The sequence below is a fragment of the Gobio gobio genome (assembly GCF_949357685.1).
Source record: "Gobio gobio genome assembly, chromosome: 25".
In the NCBI taxonomy this organism is placed as follows: Eukaryota; Metazoa; Chordata; class Actinopteri; order Cypriniformes; family Gobionidae; genus Gobio; species Gobio gobio.
In genome coordinates this window covers 17,248,887-17,269,545 of record NC_137121.1, presented here as the reverse complement: position 1 = coordinate 17,269,545, position 20,659 = coordinate 17,248,887, and the positions used below count along the sequence as shown (strand labels likewise).

Genomic DNA, 20,659 nt, shown 5'->3' with positions numbered 1-20,659 from the left:
CCACCAGTAACTCTGTGTGACGTGAGCCACGCTTCTTTTTTTGAATTTTATTTTGACGGCGGGGCGGACATTTATGTGTGTATGTGTGTGTGTGTGTGTGCGTGTGTGGGCATGTTTTTGTGAAATATCAGGACACAAATGTGTATAATGACATGGGTATGACATCACTCACTTTTCAAAATGCTTATAAATCATACAGAATGAGTTTTTTTTTCACAGAAAGTAAACTGCACAGTCTCCTGTGATGGGTAGGTTTAGGGGCAGGAGCAGTGTAAGGGGATAGAAAATACGGTTTGTACGGTATAAAAACCATTACGCCAATGGAATGTCCCCACATTTCACAAAAACCCCGTGTGTGTGTGGGTGTGTGTGTGTGTGTGGGTGGAAGAGTGACGCCCCAGTCAGACCAGTTGCTTCATTGCAGTTTGGTACGGCAGAAATACATACTCATTTCCAATACAACGCTGCATTTGGCTTGCATCACACTTGCATTACGGTGCATTTTAGGTGAGGCATCCGTTCGAAAAATCGTGTCACAACATCACGTCCCGGTGTATACAGTGAATGCATGCTGAAATTATTGTTGCGTGGCTACATAAAAGTTTAAGCTTATGTGATGCATTGCCGCGATTGGTCTGACTGGCGCGTGAGAGAGACGAGGGTGCATGCGTGTGTGAAGGGGTTCTTTTTTTTAGGCTATACTCTCTAGCAATTGAAAGTGAATATGTTTACTACTTAAAAACATCAAAGCTAAACATTATATCTAGTCAAACCGTATCAGGGCATCACTACAAATACAGTATGGGATTAAAATCAGTGAACATCAATGTATAGGCTTAGGCTACGTTTCAGCGACACTTGGTGAAACAGCATGGAGTGGATGTTTTCGGTTCAGATGCTGAATCATTGAAGTCGTACTGCTGTGGAATGCCAGGTCTACTTTGCAGTAGACACATTGCACCCTGTCCTCTTCGTTTTTAAGAATGTAATGATCCCAAACTTTAGACATTCTCTGCCGTTTATGGACATCTTTACTCTCCGCCATTGCGCCAACTAAATTCAAAATATATCACGCGCTATGGTGTGCTTCCTGAACATTGAACAGCGGTCCGTGTGAATCAGATCCCTGCGCGTATAGTGCGCGTCATATGAATTTAACAAGGCTTTGAGGCAGAGTTTTTGCCTCAAGGAATTTTTGTAGTTAATCGAGTAACTCGATGAATCGTTTCAGCCCTAATATATAGGCTGCATATGTACACAGCTTTTTAAAAATGGCGGGTGCTGTTTTTTCACGTGCATTCGCTCTTAAGCATGCAGCAGTGTTTCCCCTACCATTGTTTTGGGGGGGCGCCCCGCCCTCCCAAAACGACCCCCCGCCCCCCCTGAATGAATGACAAAAAATATTTGTCATTACGGTCGACAATAAGAAATACCCGATGGTCCAGTGCCAGCGTGAAAGACACTCCCAGAGCTGCATCTTCACGGAAACTGATCATTTGAGCATTTTTAAGCCTTGCCAATTTAAATATTCAAGCGCTCATAGACCAGAAAGTGTGTCTCTCAGTTTGCTCGTCGCGAAGGGCAGCAACACACCACACACACACACACACACACACACACACACACACGCACACACACACACACACACACGCACGGCCACGCGTCACACAGCGCGCGAATATTCACACAAAATTATATCAAAATGACTGTCTTGTTGAGTATCATCGTAAACAAAGTCGGTTAGGTCTTTTAAATGAACGTAAACATGAAATTTGCCAGTCACCGCCAGCATTTATGGTCATTTTCACAAGTTTTAATGGTCCACAGAATATCTAAACATGCAATATATCAAAAGAAAGAACAGACCCACTGTTTTATTCCAGCTTCATATATTGTTTTTTTAATCAACACTTGAATGTTGCAAGTTTCATGAAAAAGCAACATTTTAAGCATAAAGCTGAAAAAATCACGTTTTTGTAAAAGACTACGTTACGTCCGAACGATGAACAAAACACAGATGTTGTAGATGGAGTCCATCAACACCCCAAAGCTTCAGTCCTAGAACTCGTCCTGGGTTGACCTAGGGGAAACACTGTGCAGAATAATGTAAGTGGAATTTTTTTTTTTTAATCCTGAACAGATCACGTAACCGTGGCATCCTTAATCATAATTAGAAATACGATGAAATTGTGCAGCCCTATTTTTGGGTGAACTACCGTTTTAATAGTTAACCAAAATATTGTTCAATGTGGCTGACATTGTAGGTCACATGACAATGGTGGATTTAGAATGCCCTGAATTTGGTTTCAAAAGTGACACTACTGCAAACAAACATATAAAGGGGTCGGCAACCTATGGCATGGGACAATAACTGGCACGTTACATTAGCTAATGCGGTGTATGTATTTCATTTAAACAAAGATCCTCAAACTTGTGTACAGATGTAATCATTCCTCAGTCACAAACACATTTTAACATGCGATGGTGTGCAGATCTGACAAACCATTCGCTGGACCAGAGGTACACGCTTCTGTGAGTATCCCTCAGCGCGCCATAAGATTGACGAACACAGAGTTATAAAGTTAAATCGCTAGGCTGTATATTATACCAATCTCAGAGCTAATTAACTGAATGTTACTGATAAAGTTGTGTATCTGCCATGACAGAGCTTTGGCAAACCTGAGCCGCCCCGGTATCAGTCCCTGGTCGACACCAGAAACTCTCCATATAGGCAATTAACAGCTCTTGTTGGTTAAGACAGTAACAGGCAGACAGTGAACGTTCATCTATCATCACGTTCTCTCCACTCCCTGAACTGTATCTCCGATTGCCATATTTTCAACGTACAACAGCACAGCAACGTTGGCTCTTCCAATAACCGAGACCTTCAAGTGTTTGCAGTGCTGCAGAGTGACTCCACTTAACAGCACTGGACTGGCAGTTGAGGATAACATACAGTGGAGAGATACAATCCAGATAAGGTATGGTTTCTTCCCAAGAACTTAACCATGCATAAAGTTACTCCCATAAGTAACTAGTGAAAAACTGCCTTGTATCCACTTATCTTTACCCTTTCTAAAATTTGACTGGTGGAGTTTCTACAATATAAGTTTAATGATAATGTTTTTTATGCAAACCAAATATGTTATTGTTTTTATTTTAATTATTTTTTCCACATGCAGGGTCAATATATACCTTATACTTTGGGAATTATACAAAAAAAAAAATGTGGCTCATTCAGTGAGTTTGTTAATTCGTTCATCTTTGCTATATTTTTCGTGAAGCATTGTTTTGCTTCATCATGCTATGATAAAGAAACATATCCACTTCTGCATTGTGTGTTTGTGCATTTTGGGGGTGGAGAAATGAAGGGTAGGGGGTGTGTTTGTTTGGGTTGATTTCAAATATCAACAGTGTTCAACAATAATTCTCAGAAATAGCTTACTGCACCTTTAAGAACTAAAATGGTGACTTCACCCAAATTAAAAATAATAAAATCAATGTACCATAATTTTTTTAAATACTAAATTCACTGCAATATTAAAACAACATGGGTATTATATTTTGGTCATACCATCACCCACCAGTCAAATTTTAGAAAGGGTCAAGAGCAGGGCAGGTTAAACGGCACAGAGCTGGGCCACCCATCTCAATGTCAGGGCCAGGTGCAACAGGTGGCCATGGATGGGTGGCCAGGCACATCTAGGGTTTGGGATCACCGCACAGGAAACTGAATGGGGATCATTAACTCCCCTAACAACAGCCTCCCCATTCTCAAGTCTCTTGCGTGGCCTCCACTTGGTGGTCTTGTTGCCAATATCTTGAACAGGATATTGTCCAATACCACCAGGTGCAATAATGTGCTTATGCATGGACCATTAACAAGACTATTTTGCCAGGGAAAGTAAAACAAAACTGAGCATTGTGGATACATGCCTTAACCCATACATAATGACACCGATTACACAGCACAAAAAAGTCTTATCAAAATATCATTAAATGAAGAGCACACTGTTGTGCTTGTTAAACAAACAGATGCTTGCACAACCTCAGACTACTATTGCAAAAATGACTTCTCGTTACTTAAAAGCGAGCTTAAGAGAATGTTGCACAGCAATACTTGCTGGTTATGAAAGTATTCCTGGTAAACAAAGGTCAACAAGTTGAACTCACTATAATACCACGCCTTGGCAGTAAAGCTAACTTAATCATAATTTTATAAAATATAACTTAATGATGAAGAAACTGCCTCAAACTTATAAATATGAACATAAAAATCATCCTAAAATCATCCTGTTTTGAGGCAAATAAATTGTTTAACTGTAATCAGAAGACCAATTTCTTAACATTACTTATAAAATTAATAATGAATCAATGGATGGGGAAATTCATTTGAAAAACCACATTAAAAATGTTTTTCCTTCTATAAATAGAACATTTTTCTTCTATAAATAGAACATTTTTTACAAGAGACTACAGAAAAGGATCTAAACAGTGCCACAATATTCAGATCAGCTTGAATTTCAACTAATTTGAAACTAAGACGTCATGTCGATGCTTATGCTTCCAAATGGAGTTTGAATTCATGAGACTTTTAGACCCAATTTGTCAACCAAAATGTATCTAAAGTAGGTATGAATAAAGCTGAATTACTAGTTAAGCAAAGCATTGTAGTAGGCTAATGCTCAATATAACAGGATTGATTGCTTATAGCATAGAAAGGCCAAAAAGAAAGTCCAATTTCAGAGTTCAGGGTGAGTTGTTCTGAACAAGAGGTCAGAGCACACTGACATTATCTATTTTTAACATCAGGAGCACAACCAGGAAACATTACTAGAAGCATAACAGACAAGACAACCATGGCTTCTCTCCAAACAACTGTTCCCAAGAGCAGATGAGTGGGTCTAGCCGGGCCATTGTTACAAACTCGCTTCTCAAAGCACATTGACGCCCCCCAGCACACCCCTCCAAAAACACAAACTCTCCGCCACCTCCACTGTAGGCTGAGGGTCCCTCACGTCTCACACGCGCAGCTTCCCCCACCATCCAACTCCATCCTGTGGAGTGACATTCCCACAGGAGCCCCCATCGCTGGAGCCCCCACCTACTCAACTGTCTGCGGGGAGAGAGCTGCAATCCCCGATGACATACTAAACATCAGATTTCCCATCGTGCTCTTACGAGCTCCCAGCAGGTTCTTGCATCATGCTGCCACGAGCAAAAAACAGCACGTCGCTCTGAGGAACACCTGACAGTCACACTCTAAGCGCTTTAACACAAACCCGACAAACTAGGATCACAATGGGGGCTTCGATTTCATCCCAGACGAAACACAAACAAGCAACGGCGTGTTTGGAGCGGCAGCCTCAAACTGGAGACAGACACTGGGAGCCATGGGGCGCTGCAACAATGGAGCTGCCTGAAACAAACACCACAGAGTACAAACCCCTCCACCCATACCCCATGTGGAACCATCTGATACATTTACTTCTGCCCTCACCTGTCAATCAGAGGTGGGGGAGGGGGGTTGGTGATAACAATGTGGATGGATACGGTGGTTAAGACAGACTTTGGAAGTACCAGAAGTGTTGTGTACATATGATGGATTCACTGTTGCATAAGGGTCATTATTCAACACACGATGAATGCAAAGTTAATGCAAAATTTGATGCTAGGTTGTTGCTCCATGTATACTTCGATTTTTTACACGCAAGCTATGACTCCATTTGATAGCGTGCACAAACTCAGACGGTCGCATTGACTCTAAAAAGTTTCATCTTTGTCCAGTGTCTGCGCTATTCTTCTCCAGAAGTTATGAGCGATAAAAATGTATTTGTATCGTTTTAAACTAAAGTTGCGGCAGGCTCTCTCATAACCCCGTCACACAAGCTTGTCGTCAATGCAAGCATCTGTTGTTGTTGCAGTCTCTGGTATTTTGCTGCTGTTGCTGTTCTGTTTCTTTAGTTTTTTTTACTGTGAAACAACAGCCGGGGCCAGTGTTGCCACCTTGTGGAACAACGGATTAGTGTAAAACAAATTCAATGCGCATGTGCAACCTGCGTGTACATACAATGCAAATTCATTTTTAAAATTAAATAAAAGAAACAACTCTATTATTGGCCAATCATCAATATGATACAATAGACCCTTTTCACAGACTGTGATGACGCGTTTTAACGGTCATCAATATCATAAATCCAGCAACGTTTTTTGTATTTTCATTTTTTTTTTATGTACAATTATAACACTTATACTTTGTATTTTATCACTTTTGCATCAAATTACAAAAAACAAGTTACTGCTGCTGCGAGGGTGCTTCTAATAGCGTCTATGGGAGTGATTTACATCTTTCTCTCTTTTGACTGCCGTTATCAATCTTACTATTTTTTCCCTCTTTTTGAAAGTTGTGAAATCACTATTGTGGAGTTTTTCTTTTGCTATTTGAGTTTATGGGGGCACAAAAAAATATTTAATGTATACTCTCAATCACCGCTATAATATTTAACCCAACTATGACGACTTCCGCTCTGAGAAACCCAGAAATGTGAAAAGGGTTTATATATTGTGCATCCATGCTGATGATAAAGTGGTCAAGAATTGCATACTTTGGAAAATTATGATGTTAGTGTACACTACAATTCAAAAGTTTGGGGTTGCTAAGATTTGTATACGGTCTCTTATGCTCACCACGGCTGCATTTATTTGATCAAACATACAGTAAAATGTAATATTGTTTAGTATAACTCTAATTTAATAATAATAATAATAAAAACAACTTTTCTATTTTAATGTACTTTAAAATGTCATTTATTCCTGTGATGCCAAAGCTGAATTTTCAACATCATTACTCCAGTCTTCAGTGTCACATGATCATTCAGAAATCATTCTAATATACTGATTTGGCTGTGATGGACTGGTCAACTTCCCACTGTGTCCCCACCCCCACCTGTGGCCCGAGACGCTGGGATAGGCTCCAGCATCCCCGCGACCCTGTAAAAGACAAAGTGGTTTGGACTTTTGTAACATTAAAAAATGTCTTTAACGACACTTTTGATCAATTTAATGCATCCATGTTTAATAAAAAAACAAAAAGAACCTCAAACTTTAGAACGGTAGTGTATGAGGAGTTCAAAAATCAAAAATCACAAGTCTGAACGCATTGAGAGATCATTCATATCATGGGAAAAGTATGTACATCATGTTGAGGACATGTGAATGTCTTTTTATCTCTGTCATCTGGTTGACTGGAGCAGATTAGGTGCAAGTTAAAATCTCTAGAAGGAAGGTGGGCGAGAGCGGTCCTTTTCAAGCTGCAGCATCTGGGGTCTAAAACAAGGCCTGCTGACCCATCAGTTATTGATGGTGCAAATCCCAGTGTCAGAGCTCACTTCCTCCTCCTCAAAACCACAGGAGCTCTACCAAGGGTGAGCCCCTCGCACATCAAAGCTGCTAATTCAACACAGGCTTCACATGCACACGCATACGTGCTCACGGCCGTCCTTCACAATCGGCACCCGGTGTTGGAGCAAAATGAGAGAGCACTACAGATCCTCCTGACACAAATCCATTTTCCTCATCTTAATCCATCTGTGTTTCAAAACAAGAGCTTGTCGCCAGCTCCCGCTCCACCAGGCCCCATTGAGATTAAATCTCCCTTTACAATCAAGCAGCGCAAGGCCCTAAAGAAAAGGTGCCCCAGACGAACACCAGCACCCAGTTACGACCATCTCGGCTCTCCGGGGGGAGAGGCAAAGAAAGCCACCATCTGTGATTTAGTCATGCTCATGCCAGGGCCAATGATGGAGCAGCAGAGAGTGAAGAGGAACGTGAATGAGGCTCTATTCAACACTGGCAGAACACACAACCCCAAGTTGGATGGAGGAAAAAGCATAAGGGGGCACTTGTACCCAATGATGAAGGTGTGATGAAGAAGATGAAAGGGAGGAGTAATCCACTGGGAAAATTCTGCCATGTAAGATCGTGGGTGAGACAAACAGCTGTCAGGGAACATGTGGATGTGCTACGTCAGAGATTGACAAAGGCTTAATGAGCTCCTGCACAATAGACTGTGTGATCTCCGACAGAGACAAGCGTTAATTAGGGGTGCATCAGGGGTCTGAATTATAAACTCGCTCAGTCACTGACTCTCATTAGGAAAGAAATGGAGAAACAACTAGCAAACCTGTGTGAAAGGAGTCACAAGAGGATCAATGTAACAATGTAATCTTTCCAAATCTTAACAACAAAAAAGTAAATGTAATAAATAACAGACATTTATGGAAACCATTTCCACCTTAGAATAAGAGATTGTTTCTCATGAGTGAAACTTTATATTTCAGTGTTTTCTTGTAGTTGAGCCTTCATCTCTCACAAAGGGATAAATCCCTTTATTTCTCTTGGTTATGTCTTTATTTCTTCATTTCATTCTCTTAAAAAAAAATCATACCGAACCCATTCTTTTGTTTGATTTAAGGAAATTAATATTTCTATTTTGCAAGGTGACCACAAAAACATTTATAACGTTTCAAAGATTTCTTTCAAACAAATTCTGTTCTTTTGAATTTTCTAGTCAAAGAATCCTGAAAAAAAATGCATCACAGTTTCTAAAAAAATATCAAAGCCACAATATGTAATTTTTCAGGCTCCAGACTGCAACTAAATGGTCGCATTTTGCTACCTTTTTTCCTGCTGGTGCGACTGAATTTGGTTGGAGGTCGCAGTGGTGCAACCACCGCAGTGCCCAAGTCCAACTGATAAGAACTGCCATTTCTGTTACATATAAGAAACATCGGACGGCAAATGAAACGAAAGTGGAACGGAACCGCGCTACTCGATAGACATCGCAGCGCGAGCTCATACATGGGCCGATCTCGATCACGTGACACCGTAACTAAACAGCGCTGGGAGATCCAGTGAGAAAGCATTTGAATTCACCACAGTATTAATAACATCGCTACTGCGAGACCTAGTGGGAAGCGTTTGGTGCAGATTTCCCTGTTATAAACCACAGATAGAGGTTCAAGATATCAGATCAAACAGAGCTGACGTGGAGAAACATTTTGATACATTAAGGGGTTTCAGTCCACAAATCATAAACATTCACCATGGATTTAGTAACACTCCATGGTTGTGGAAGAAATAGTTGAATGTTTTTTTTTTTTCATTATTCATCTCAGGGTTCGTACAAACTTTTGAGAGTGAAATTCAAGCACTTTTCAAGTGTTTCACACTTTTTCCAGCACTTCAAAGCTCTAAATATTACCCAATTTTAATATTATTTTTAGTGTGATTAATTGTAAAACTAAAAGTTTAAAGGTGCTGGCCACTTTATGGCAAAAAAATAAAATACCACCACTATAACCAGTAGGTGGTGGCATAGGAACACTTATTTGACTTTAGACATTTCCACTCCTTAATATACGGAAAAAAGTAGGAAGTCACAAAGTCTCATGAAAAACTAAAACTTTTCTTCAAATTGTGACTGGATTACACAGTAAACAAGTAAAGAAGAGTGTTAGGGCTGCTCGATTATGGAAAAAATCATAATCACGATTATTTTGGTCAATATTGAAATCACGATTATGTAACACGATTATTTCACATGACTTTGGGAATGTGTTGCATTTATTAAAAATACACCTTTCAACAATTCAATTGAAATTGTAACATTTGTTGTACTTTTTGAACTATTAAAATAAATAATATAACATATATTCAAATCAAAGTATAAAAGTATTCACGTAAAAATGATAACCACAAATAAATAAGATCAACAATATGGTTCGGCTAGATATGCTTTTCAGGTATGTCTAACATTAGTTTTCAGGTACAGAAATGTATCAAAAGTAAAATAACATTGCATATTTAAGTGCATAAATTAAAGATTAATTCTATTAAACTTACAAAAGCTATTCAATCAAGAGCGTTGAGTGATGTCCTTGTCTTTTGTTGTTTGACATTAAACAGACGGAAGTAAAGGCTACTGCCTCTTTAAGAGGATATGCGTCGTCTTTCTCGACTGTATAAAGTTCAGTTAAGGCATATACAGACTATGTCTGCTAGGATACTCATCAAGATGGACATGTTGACATACGTTTTGTGTGAGTTTGTCCGTTCAAGAGCAAGACTTCAAAGAGAACTCAATATTTGCGCGCTGAGAGACGCACATTTTTCTCACAGCGCGCGCGTCTTCTCATTCGCGTCTTCTGTCACTAAACCCGGGTGAAGACGGCGAAATGGCAGCACTCGCATGCATTGAACAAAGTTTACAAAGAGAGAATTATTTGAAAAATATGAAGGAAAAAAAGGACGTTTACACGGCACCCCTGCTCTCGTCAGTTTTTGTTTCTTTATTAGATTGTCATAGATCACTCTGTGTTTTTTCAAGTGGTTAAACAAATTCGTGATGTTCCCTTGCGTTGCAGTCACTACCAAATACCATGTAGCAAATCTTGCACGTAGCATGATTCTGCTCGTCGTCTGATTCCTCGAAGCCAAACTGTTCCCAGACAACGGAGTTGGTTTTGCCTTTTTTGCTCACCAAACGCTGCTGTAACTGCCCTCCTTCTGCCATCTTTACTCGCGCAGAGTTTTTAAATTCCAGCGGATGATATGCACACGAGTCTCACGAACTGAGAGAGATTTGTGGCTTCGGGAGGGGCGGATGTTTCATTCCGAACGCAAGACAAAATAAGAGTGTTCTTGCAAAACTGAACATGGCAAAATAATCGTTTTTTCTCGATTGTACTATTTTGGTGATCGTTGGGAGGCAAAATCGAAATCGAAATCGAAATTCGATTAATTGCACAGCCCTAAAGAGTGTTCCTTTTAGTTCAGTATGGTACTAAGAAGAACAATAGTACATTTTATAAGAGTGGAATATTAAAATTTTCCTTAAAAAAAAAAAGGTTTTTGCACATTACTGTTGTTAATAAAAAGTTACTTTTTTCTGCATAATTCAAGCTCAGTGCTTCACTGTTAAATTTCCAATAAACAAACATGTACTATTATTAGTAACTGCACTTATTAACAAAACAATAGTCATTTGATGATTAAATTAACCTTATGATAAATTTTCCTTCAGCGCCACCAAATCAGGTGCTGGCGCCACCATCTGTAGAACTTAGTGGCCCTGGTGCCACTGCTCTCAAATGTTAGTCTGGAGCCCTGTATTATCAAAGTATTTATTAGTAATACAGTGGAATTCTGGTCGTGCCCCTAAAATTTTCAGTTTGGAAGCCACTGTGCTCCTAGTGAAAAAAGTTAGTCTGGAGCCCTGTCCAGTCATGAGTACGTGGAGTAACGCAGCGCTGTTTTTTCATATTAGATACACTTGAGTGTGTTGAAAGTTATGTTATAATGCTGCTCTGTGCGTTCGCTTGGCAGCTACTGTGAGACTTGTTGCACACTGTAGTGAGCTAGATCTATATTAAGCATGGTAAAACATGGTATTCGCGGTAGATCAAGAAAATGAAATTTAAACAATAAGACTAACTGTGTTGAGCTACATAACAAGCAATGATTCGTTTTATGTAGATGAATGTATTCAAACAGTTGCTCACATGTCTAATAAAACACATAATATATCAAAGTGTCTTTGGTGTTTCCATGGTTTCTACAAAAACAAAAAATAACGCGGGTATGTCGTCATTAATAGGTGACGCACAGACACGGACCATGTCCTAGTAAAATAGCTTATTTCTCTGGATTTAAACATTCTTGAAAGTACACAAGTCAACAAAATACATAACGTTGTCCTAGTGGTTTTTGGATATTTTAATCCAAAAATATTTAAGCAGCACAACTGTTTTCAAAATTGATGAGAGATTTCTGAAGAATAATGTGACACTGAGACTGGAGGAAATTCAGCTTTGCGATCACAAGAATAAGTTACATTATAAAATATATTTAAATAGAAAACATTTTTTTTTATTAATACAATTTCACAATATAACTGTTTTTACTGTATTTTTGATTAAATAAATTCAGCCTATTTGAGCATGAGACTTTTGAAAAACTTTTAAAATCTTGCTGAGCCCAAACTTTTGAACAGTAATTTAAACATGAAGACAAATTACCGTGATTTAGGAGAAATGGAAATGGCTGCAGATTTACCAAAAGGATCAAATGATTCCTACCATGGTCAATCATTATACAATTAAAAAGTATGTGATGGTCAGTTTCTTTACAACAAATGAAGTTTGAGCAATTACTAATGAGCTTGTCTTTCTCCAGATGCCCACAATGCTGACTTTGCCCACCAAACATAATCAATTCAGAAACTAAATTAAGTCCCACTCTCATCTTCTGCTGAGGCAAACGCTAGGACCAAATGCCCACAGATCAATTCTCCACCCACTCTCCAGACACCACCAAATTGATAATGAAGACATATGAAAACAGACAAGCAACAAAACACCAACTCTCATCCTCTGTGTGGAGTCGGCAGGCTCGTTCCTCTGGCTGTGTTTGTGTATGAGGGGTGAGGGGGGTCATCCTGAAGGACTCTGCCTCTCTCAGCTCTTGGAGGCGGTGGGATTTCAGGGCTCGTTTCACAGCCACACTGCCAGGAAATCAAGCGTGCTTCACACAGACAAAGAGCACAGAGAGAGCCCAAGCGAATAAGGCCTCTTCCTGCCGTGCCCTGCTCTCATCTAGGGCAGAGATACGGAGCGCGACTGTGAAGTGTAACCAAGGAACAATGTGCAAGGAGCCGTTTTGTCAGCTTGCCAAGAAGAATCACCATTGTCGGCCTCCGGAACGGATCCTGAGAAGAAAAGGAGCTAGCCAACACCTTAAACTTCATACTGGATCATTGCCTTTGTAATATCCACCGTGTTTGACACACAAAGCTTGTGCTCGGAGTGTGACAATCATGATCAAATTCAATCTTTCAGTGGTTCTCAGTCTTGTTAAGGCAAAATAACATGAGATTCTTTGCCATTTCCAATTCATATTATACAATTTGTTCAAGATATATAACTGTTGATTGAATTCAAGATTTCAAATACTCAACAGGTGAGATTGTTAAGGTCTTCGTGACAAAAAACAGGTGTACTTGTCAATGTGCAAAGTCAATCGGCTCATTTAAAACAAACAGCCATACGGCCACCTTACAGAGTAGGCTTTCTCCCACGTAAAAGACATTGTATCCTCTTACAGCCGGATTTGCGTCCTATTTACCGAACTATCCACCTGCTTTTTTTAGACACAGCCCTGGATGAGGCTCACAAGGGCTGAAAACAAACGGGTGAGGTACAAGAAAACGTCAGCTCCACCACATCAAGGATCGAGTTGCTGGTAAATCTGCTTTGATGACATTCCCTTCAACTTGTGTTGGCTGGCTCACGCAAATGAGATGACGAAGTTTGACAGGAATCCAAAGACTAACTGGATGCAAGAAAAAAAACAAAAGCTCAACTGAATTGAATAAAAAGTTTTTCAAATTATGGCAAAGAAATGAACCAAAATGTCCTATTATTTTCTTATACGGCAATGTAGTGTTCAACAGCCACTTAAACACTAATAAGCATTAGGACAACTGAGATTAAGGGAAAGATTATAATAGAAGACTGGCGCAATGTGACGGATGACTTGAAAAACGTCTCAATCACTAGATTAAAGCAACCGATTGGATTATTCACAGTCCCATTCACGCACGGCTGCAAAGTTACCAGGATACTGAAGTGGGACTGAGAGCTTTTGTGTTGAACGACCTTGGACACCTACGCTGAATGCAATTAGGATGCAAGGAGGAATGGCAAAACGGTCAATGACTTGAGCCTGACACAGACTCCCACCCTCTGAATGTAAATCCTTTGACACTGCATTGACACACGCTGCCTGTAATCTGCAATCACCAAACTACACACATACTCAGTAAACAACATATGCAGGAAGCTTGGTTTGCAACAGCGCTGCTGCTGCAAAAAGGTGCCATAATCATCCAACATACACACTCTACAAAAAATGCTGGGTTAAAAACAACCCAAGTTGGGTTGAAAATGGACTAACCCAGCAATTGGGTTGTTTTTAACCCAGAGGTTTTTTAGAGTGTACTAAATAGAGACCGTTAATCGGCTTGACAGATATTTTTACATACATTGACACTTTTCAAATGAATTGTTTTGTTCACATCGGATCTACTGATAAATATCATAATTTGTCTCTAAATAATAGCAAGTAAACAAGTAAAGTTATCCTGGGTATACATCCCATCAGCCCTCCCTTACATAGCAAAAAGGTCAGATTCATAGACATGTGTATTTTATAAGCTACACGTAGGCCTGTCGCAATAATCAATGTATCGATATATCGCACAATATATGTACATGACCTCAATCATTTTTTGTGATGCAATATATCGCCCATTATGTTTACATGATAATGAATGTCACCAACATTTTACTCGATTGTGCTGTCCTCTTGTATGTTTTCCGTGACGGAGGCGAAAGTGGTTCTCGGGCAGTTCCATCATACACAGAGCGGTTGTCGACAGGTGAAAAAAAGGCGCCATTTGAGGCGTTAGTGTTTTCCTGACAAATACTGACAGTTTGGAAGAATAAGCCCAAATTGACTCGATTTCAAAGCCACAATTACCGGTGCACATATAAATGTCAACACAGAATGGCTTGTGTTAAAGCCGTTTCACAAGGGAAATTTGTTTTTATTTTTATTTAGGATAATATATTTTTTACCCTTAATTTCCATGATCTAAAGAATTAAAAGGTTGTCATTTGGAAGTGTGCAGGTCTACTTGCATTATTATGCTGTTATATTAGGATTATATATTCAGTGGCATAAAATAGTCTTAAAATTACAATAGTATTGTTTATCGCAATTATTTCTGGGACGATATACCGCGAAACAAAAAGTAGTTATCGTGACAGGCCTAGCCACACGTATAACTGCTCTTAAAGGCACAATATGTAAAAAAAAAAATTATTAAAATATCTGAAAACCACTAGAACAATGCTATATATTTTGTTGACTTGTGTACTTTAGCCCAAATGTTTCCAAGAATGTTTAAATCCATAGAAATAAGCTATTTTAACCAGGACACAGACCGTGTGTTCATGCGTCGCCTATCAATGACATCATACCCGCGTTACCCTCGATTTCCAGAAACCATGGAAACATGAAAGACACTTTAATATATTATGTGTTATATTAGACAGGTGAGCAACTGTTTGGATACATTCATTGACAGAAAACGAATCATTGTTATGTAGCTCAACACAGTTAGTTTTATTGTTTAAAATCCGTTTTCATAATTTACCGCGAATATCATGTTTTACCATGCCAAATATCGATGTTGCAGTGTGCAACAAGTGTCTCACAGTAGCCGTTGAGCAAATGCATAGAGTAGCATAATTAATACATAATATAATATGATAAAACAGAGCTGCGTTACCCCACATATACATGACAGCAAAAAGCGGAAGCGGTATAACAGCATAAAAGCTCTGCGAGTCATCAAAAAAAATGACATGTTGTGGCTTTAATTGGAGAAATATCAATGAGCCAAGAATGGGAATGTGGATTAAAGAAATGGCGTCAAATATGTCAATGGAAAAGATAACGTATATTGTCAAATGTTTTTGAAGATGTCTGGAGAAATTTTACTAACTTCTTAATGCACAATATTAATGTTGGTAAGCTGCTACAACAAGAACAAGCTCTGAGAGAGTAGGGTAGCATCATGATCTTCTACATAGACCTGTGAAACACTCTTACCTGATTTAGATATATTTAAAATATATATATATTTTTACAAATACAAGTACAAGTCGATGGGGTGATGGGAGGGAGAACAGGGTGAAAAATGCTTGCTGTGTTTTACACGATTGTTATCAGTTGTGTAATCTGATGTGATATTGCAAAAAACAAAACTATACTACAACTACTAAACTTTTTAAATAATAGCCATTCATTCTCAACCAAGAAATGTGCTCAGATCACAATAAAAACAAATCTGCATAAAATGTATTATCCTTATGATTAAAAACAGCAGCATAATTATTGTTGTCATAATGAAAACCATAAGATATATTGTTGATTTGCTTATTTTGAGTACAAAAAAAACTATTAAAAGTAGTTTCTGCATATTATAAACTTAAAATAAATAAATAATATGTCATAAAAATGCCAATATAGGTCGATCTCTAGTATGAAATTCCCAGTTGTAACTTTTCTGGGAAGCAGCACGCGGTGATCAGCAGATCAAACCACACTCATGCAATAACAAAGCCAGTGGCCAGCACGTTTCACACATGTGGGGGTCGAGAAGGACCGAGATTACTGATGCCTGTGACAAATACACACGATCTGTGCGGTTCCCAAACGCAAAAGAGGTGATAAAAATGGGGGTGACTCAACTACTCTATTTAAATGTTTCTGGGTTAACTTACATTCACGTCGGTAGATCAACGTGAGACTAATGTTGCAGCATCACTGTAAAGTGACTGAATCAATAACAAACAAAACAGACAGACAGTAGGGAACAATGACCAAGTCGAAGGCAGCCTGTGATCCAACAATACACTTGTAACCCAATAATCATGAACTTGGCTTGAGTTTATAACAAAGGACCAAGATGAAACAAAACAAGCCCAGGCGATCGACTTAATAAAGTCACCGGAAAGTTTAAGCGTAGCGTAAATCTATTCGACGCCACTTGCGGCGTCAATCCAAATGAGAGAATGAAAACCGGTCTTACGAGAATGAACAAGACTTTAAACATTCAAATGCAACGCTGATATTAACAGAAATATCGCAACGTTTTAAATTAACACTTTGTTTAAATTAAACAAGGCTAACCTTACTATATAACCCAACTCATTAACCAATCACACGGATTATAAACAAAGACAAACCCCATTCTCTGAAAAAAAACAAGTATTTTCTTTAATAAAAGTCTGTTTTGAAGAAACCAGTGTTTTGAGTTGACGTTCTGGCTTGACGGTTTAGTTCTGTTATTATATAAACCAAACCAAATAACTGACATTATCAACGTCACTTATCAGAGACATGCGTTGACTTCCCATTAACTAATTTATAAAGTGAATGGTTAAAGTGAGCGAGTGTCAGGCACACATTAAGTCAGATGTTCTGGGGAACATGGGTTTTGTTTCGTTTTAATGAACCTGGTGGAAAGGAAACTGATACGTAAATTCATACAGGTGTGATAATTTACCTCGATTTCAAAGTCTGGTAAACTGAACGCCGTCCTGAAGAGAGAGCAGAAGTGCGCTATGGCGGGGACTTCCCACCAAGACTGGATCTCCTCCACAGAAGTTATACATCCCTGGGACATTTTTCTGTTATCCTACGAGTGTATCACATTAAAAAGAGTGGCTTTGACGAATCCGCCCAGCGTGTTCCTCACATAGAACTTGTTTAACTGAACAGCAAAACTTGTTGTCCTTGCGGCGCAGCAGCCATTGCGACTCGTAGAGTTGTACAATCTGTTTCAATCCGCATTTCACAGGAGAGGAACAGATGGGCTGGGCGTTACCACTTGTCACGGGGAGGGGGGTTTACGCGCACCAAAACAAATACAATATCAACACAAATCAAACTAAGCCCTCGTTACATTTTCTCAATCAGCACTGTTGACAATATTAGATACGTTTAATAACAAGCTGACTCGATACAGTCACTTTGAAAGAAAACTATCGCAGTTAGTTAGTTTGTGCGGTCAGGTGTCTTACCTCCGCTCGAAGTGTAATGTCCATTTAAAGGGAATGCACACACATTTGAATTTCTTTGAAAGGGAAGTTGCTCTGTTGTTATTACTGGAGAATCCTCGCGTTTGATCTAGAAGAGATGAGCACGGCAGAAAGGATATTGATAATAATACATTACACTGACATTCTTGGTTTTAATTGGTATTTTTTTCTAGCATATTAATTATTTGGTTGATTTTAACTGCTTAATCGTAGTGTAGGAACGCATCATATGATCATGAAGTCGAAGTTATTAGCTCTATAGTGGCTATTGTTTGCAACCTACACAAGTTGATTGACCCTAATTTATAATGCGTTTCTAAATAGTGCTCTTCTAATAGTGATTACGTAAAGTCTTAAGGATTAATTAACGTTAAACATGTTAATTTTAATAGCAGAATGACACGTTTGAAGACATAATACCTTTTATTATTATTAATTGAAATATGAATAACAAATTGCTCTTCAAAATATGGACCCAGCGCCCCCTGTTGACAGGAAGAGATAAAGCACACTGCTATCTATCTATCTATCTATCTATCTATCTATCTATCTATCTATCTATCTATCTATCTATCTATCTATCTATCTATCTATCTATCTATCTATCTATCTATCTATCTATCTATCTATCTATCTATCTATCTATCTATCTATCTATCTATCTATCTATCTATCTATCTATCTATCTATCTATCTATCCAAATAGCCCTCTTTTAATTGTTTATCATTTTTGTTAAACCATTTGTTATCATTTCTGTTCAACCATTTGTTATATTTTTTGTTTAACCATTTGTTCCAGCTTCAGATATACTTTATATTTTTCTATTAACAATATCTGTTTCATATTAACTGAAAAACAGGTAAGCATTTGTTGTGGTGAATGAATATAGTTATACATACATAGTACCATAATAACATTTTAAGTGAATTATGGCATTTTGGTTAGTTACAGCAAGACAAATCTTCATCAAATAAATATTTGTTTGTTTTATTATGATCATCAATAATCATTAATTTGATAGCCGTAAAGGCTGTGAAACTGTCCAATGTAGCAAATATTGGGTGAAATATAGTATATAAATAAATGTAATTTTCTAGTGCCTTTTAAAGCATTTTTAATATAATAATGTTAATATAATAGTGTGTGTGTGTGTGTGTGTGTGTGTGTGTGTGTGTGTGTGTGTGTGTGTGTGTGTGTGTGTGTGTGTGTGTGTGTGTGTGTGTGTGTGTGTGTGTGTGTGTGTGTGTGTGTGATTTGAGATGAAGTTATGCCTATTTGTGTTTATGTGTAAATGTGTCAAGTTTCATTAGCGGAAAGCTGCGCATTCCCTGTTTATGACACTGGGAGTCGCCACAAGGGGGAGGGACTTAGGCACGGAGGGACAATGCTTGTGTTTGTCCAAAAGCCCCTGAGTGGCGGCTCTGTCGGATCTCTTGTGCCTGACTACGGCTGCTGCACACATTGTCAGCGTGCAGAGGGGGAAGTGGACGGCTTGATCCGACCGGTCAATGCATTGACAGAGGTAAGAACATGATAATCATCCTCTCAAACAGAGTTTCTAACTTGTGAATTGGTCAAATATGCAGGCTTGTGTGAGGGGGGTCTGTTTGTGGTGGTTGTGGAAAGTCTGAGGGAGCGCTTTAGGATGGGGAAGGGGGCCAGATCTCACTTGTCTGTGTTTTGGCAGTGAAGGGGTATGAATAGAGCAGGGTTGAAAGAAAGCAGTGCTGAGGGGAAAGGCATGCTCAGAATGCCACTGGGCTCCAGAAAATACAGAGCGAGAGAGGGACAGAGAAAAGGGAGGATGTCAGTATGCCGGAGGGAAAGAGATAGAGGATTGAAAGTGAGAATGGTACACCGAATGAGGTGAGAGTTAGTGGAAACATATATTAGGAAAGAGAAAGGTTACAAAAGGGGAAGTTTAAGACAAGTTATGGGAAAGGAGAAAGCAAGAAAAAGAGTGTTTTAATCAAGTGTTTTCAGCAGGGTCCAGCACAGGGTTATCTGAAACCCAAATTAAATGACCTTCTATATTTATTATGAATGCACTTTTATGGCCTCTTGTTAAGGACCATTTAAAATGTGATAGCAAAATAGTAAAAGCAACAAAAAAAAGTGATGCAAAACTTTTTTTTAGAGGAATATATACATACAGGATGTACATTTTCAGCATCAGAATGTCAAATAGAAAAGGTCATGGACATTTTATGTGTCAGCTACCCAAATAAACTTTACACTACTTTCATTTACTCTGAAAACACAGCTACTGATATAAAAATGAGATCATGTTAGTATTAGTCAAAAGACTTTGACAGCGTATAGAATTGTTTGACTACTACTGTAGGTGTCTATATTTAGATTTCTTCACAGACAATGTTGTCGATACTGTGTTGAAGAACAGTAAAATCATGCTGATAAGCCCCTCGTCTGCTGGCTCTCTTCTCTAGGTTAATTCAGAGGTCATAACCTCATTAGCACCAAGATTAGAGAAGACTTTAGGAGGGAGGATGTTCCCTATTTGTTCGCTATAGTAAAGCACAATTCAGAACGTAAAATCAGTGATTCTGAAACCAATTGAAAGTCTTTTTTTATTGAAAAAATATAGCATGTTGTTATTCTATAAAGTCATTCTACAACCCCAGATATCCTGAATTGTATTTCTCTTCTGTCTTAGTTAATAGCCAGTTCCAAGGTGATTTATTCTTAGCAAAGAGTGGCTGTTCTCCCCAAAAGGAAGGGTGTGAAGGTTGGCACACCATTCCAGGAGCCTGCCCGGGTGGGCCGTGGAAGGTTTGTGCTGACACTTTTGCAGCAGAGAGAGAAGAATTGGAGGAAATCAGTTAAAGTCTGGCCAAAATGGCCGAGCAGAAAGTGAGGTAAATATTTCAACTTCCTCTGGTATTGGATGTAAAATTGTGAGATCCGTCTA

The 20,659-nt window shown here is 38.8% G+C and overlaps 2 protein-coding genes across 4 annotated transcripts in view; one reads left to right on the top strand and one right to left on the bottom strand.

Moving 5' to 3' along the window:
* cecr2 (CECR2 histone acetyl-lysine reader) overlaps positions 1-17,486 on the bottom strand; it is a 48,079-nt gene extending 30,593 nt beyond the window's left edge. Inside the window, exon 1 of one of the 2 annotated variants that reach the window (XM_079810404.1) lies at positions 17,195-17,486. In XM_079810404.1, coding sequence (XP_079666530.1) covers positions 17,195-17,314 — 120 coding nt within the window. In that variant the 5' untranslated portion in view covers positions 17,315-17,486. The remainder of the gene's footprint in view (positions 1-17,194) is intronic. The other variant, XM_079810405.1, reaches the window with a different exon arrangement.
* Positions 17,487-19,099: 1,613 nt separating this feature from the next.
* Positions 19,100-20,659, top strand: part of slc25a18 (solute carrier family 25 member 18) — a 19,907-nt gene continuing 18,347 nt past the window's right edge. Inside the window, exons 1-2 of one of the 2 annotated variants that reach the window (XM_079809387.1) lie at positions 19,100-19,252; positions 20,405-20,606. In XM_079809387.1, the coding sequence (XP_079665513.1) occupies positions 20,587-20,606 (20 nt within the window). In that variant the 5' untranslated portion in view covers positions 19,100-19,252; positions 20,405-20,586. The remainder of the gene's footprint in view (positions 19,253-20,404; positions 20,607-20,659) is intronic. The other variant, XM_079809388.1, reaches the window with a different exon arrangement.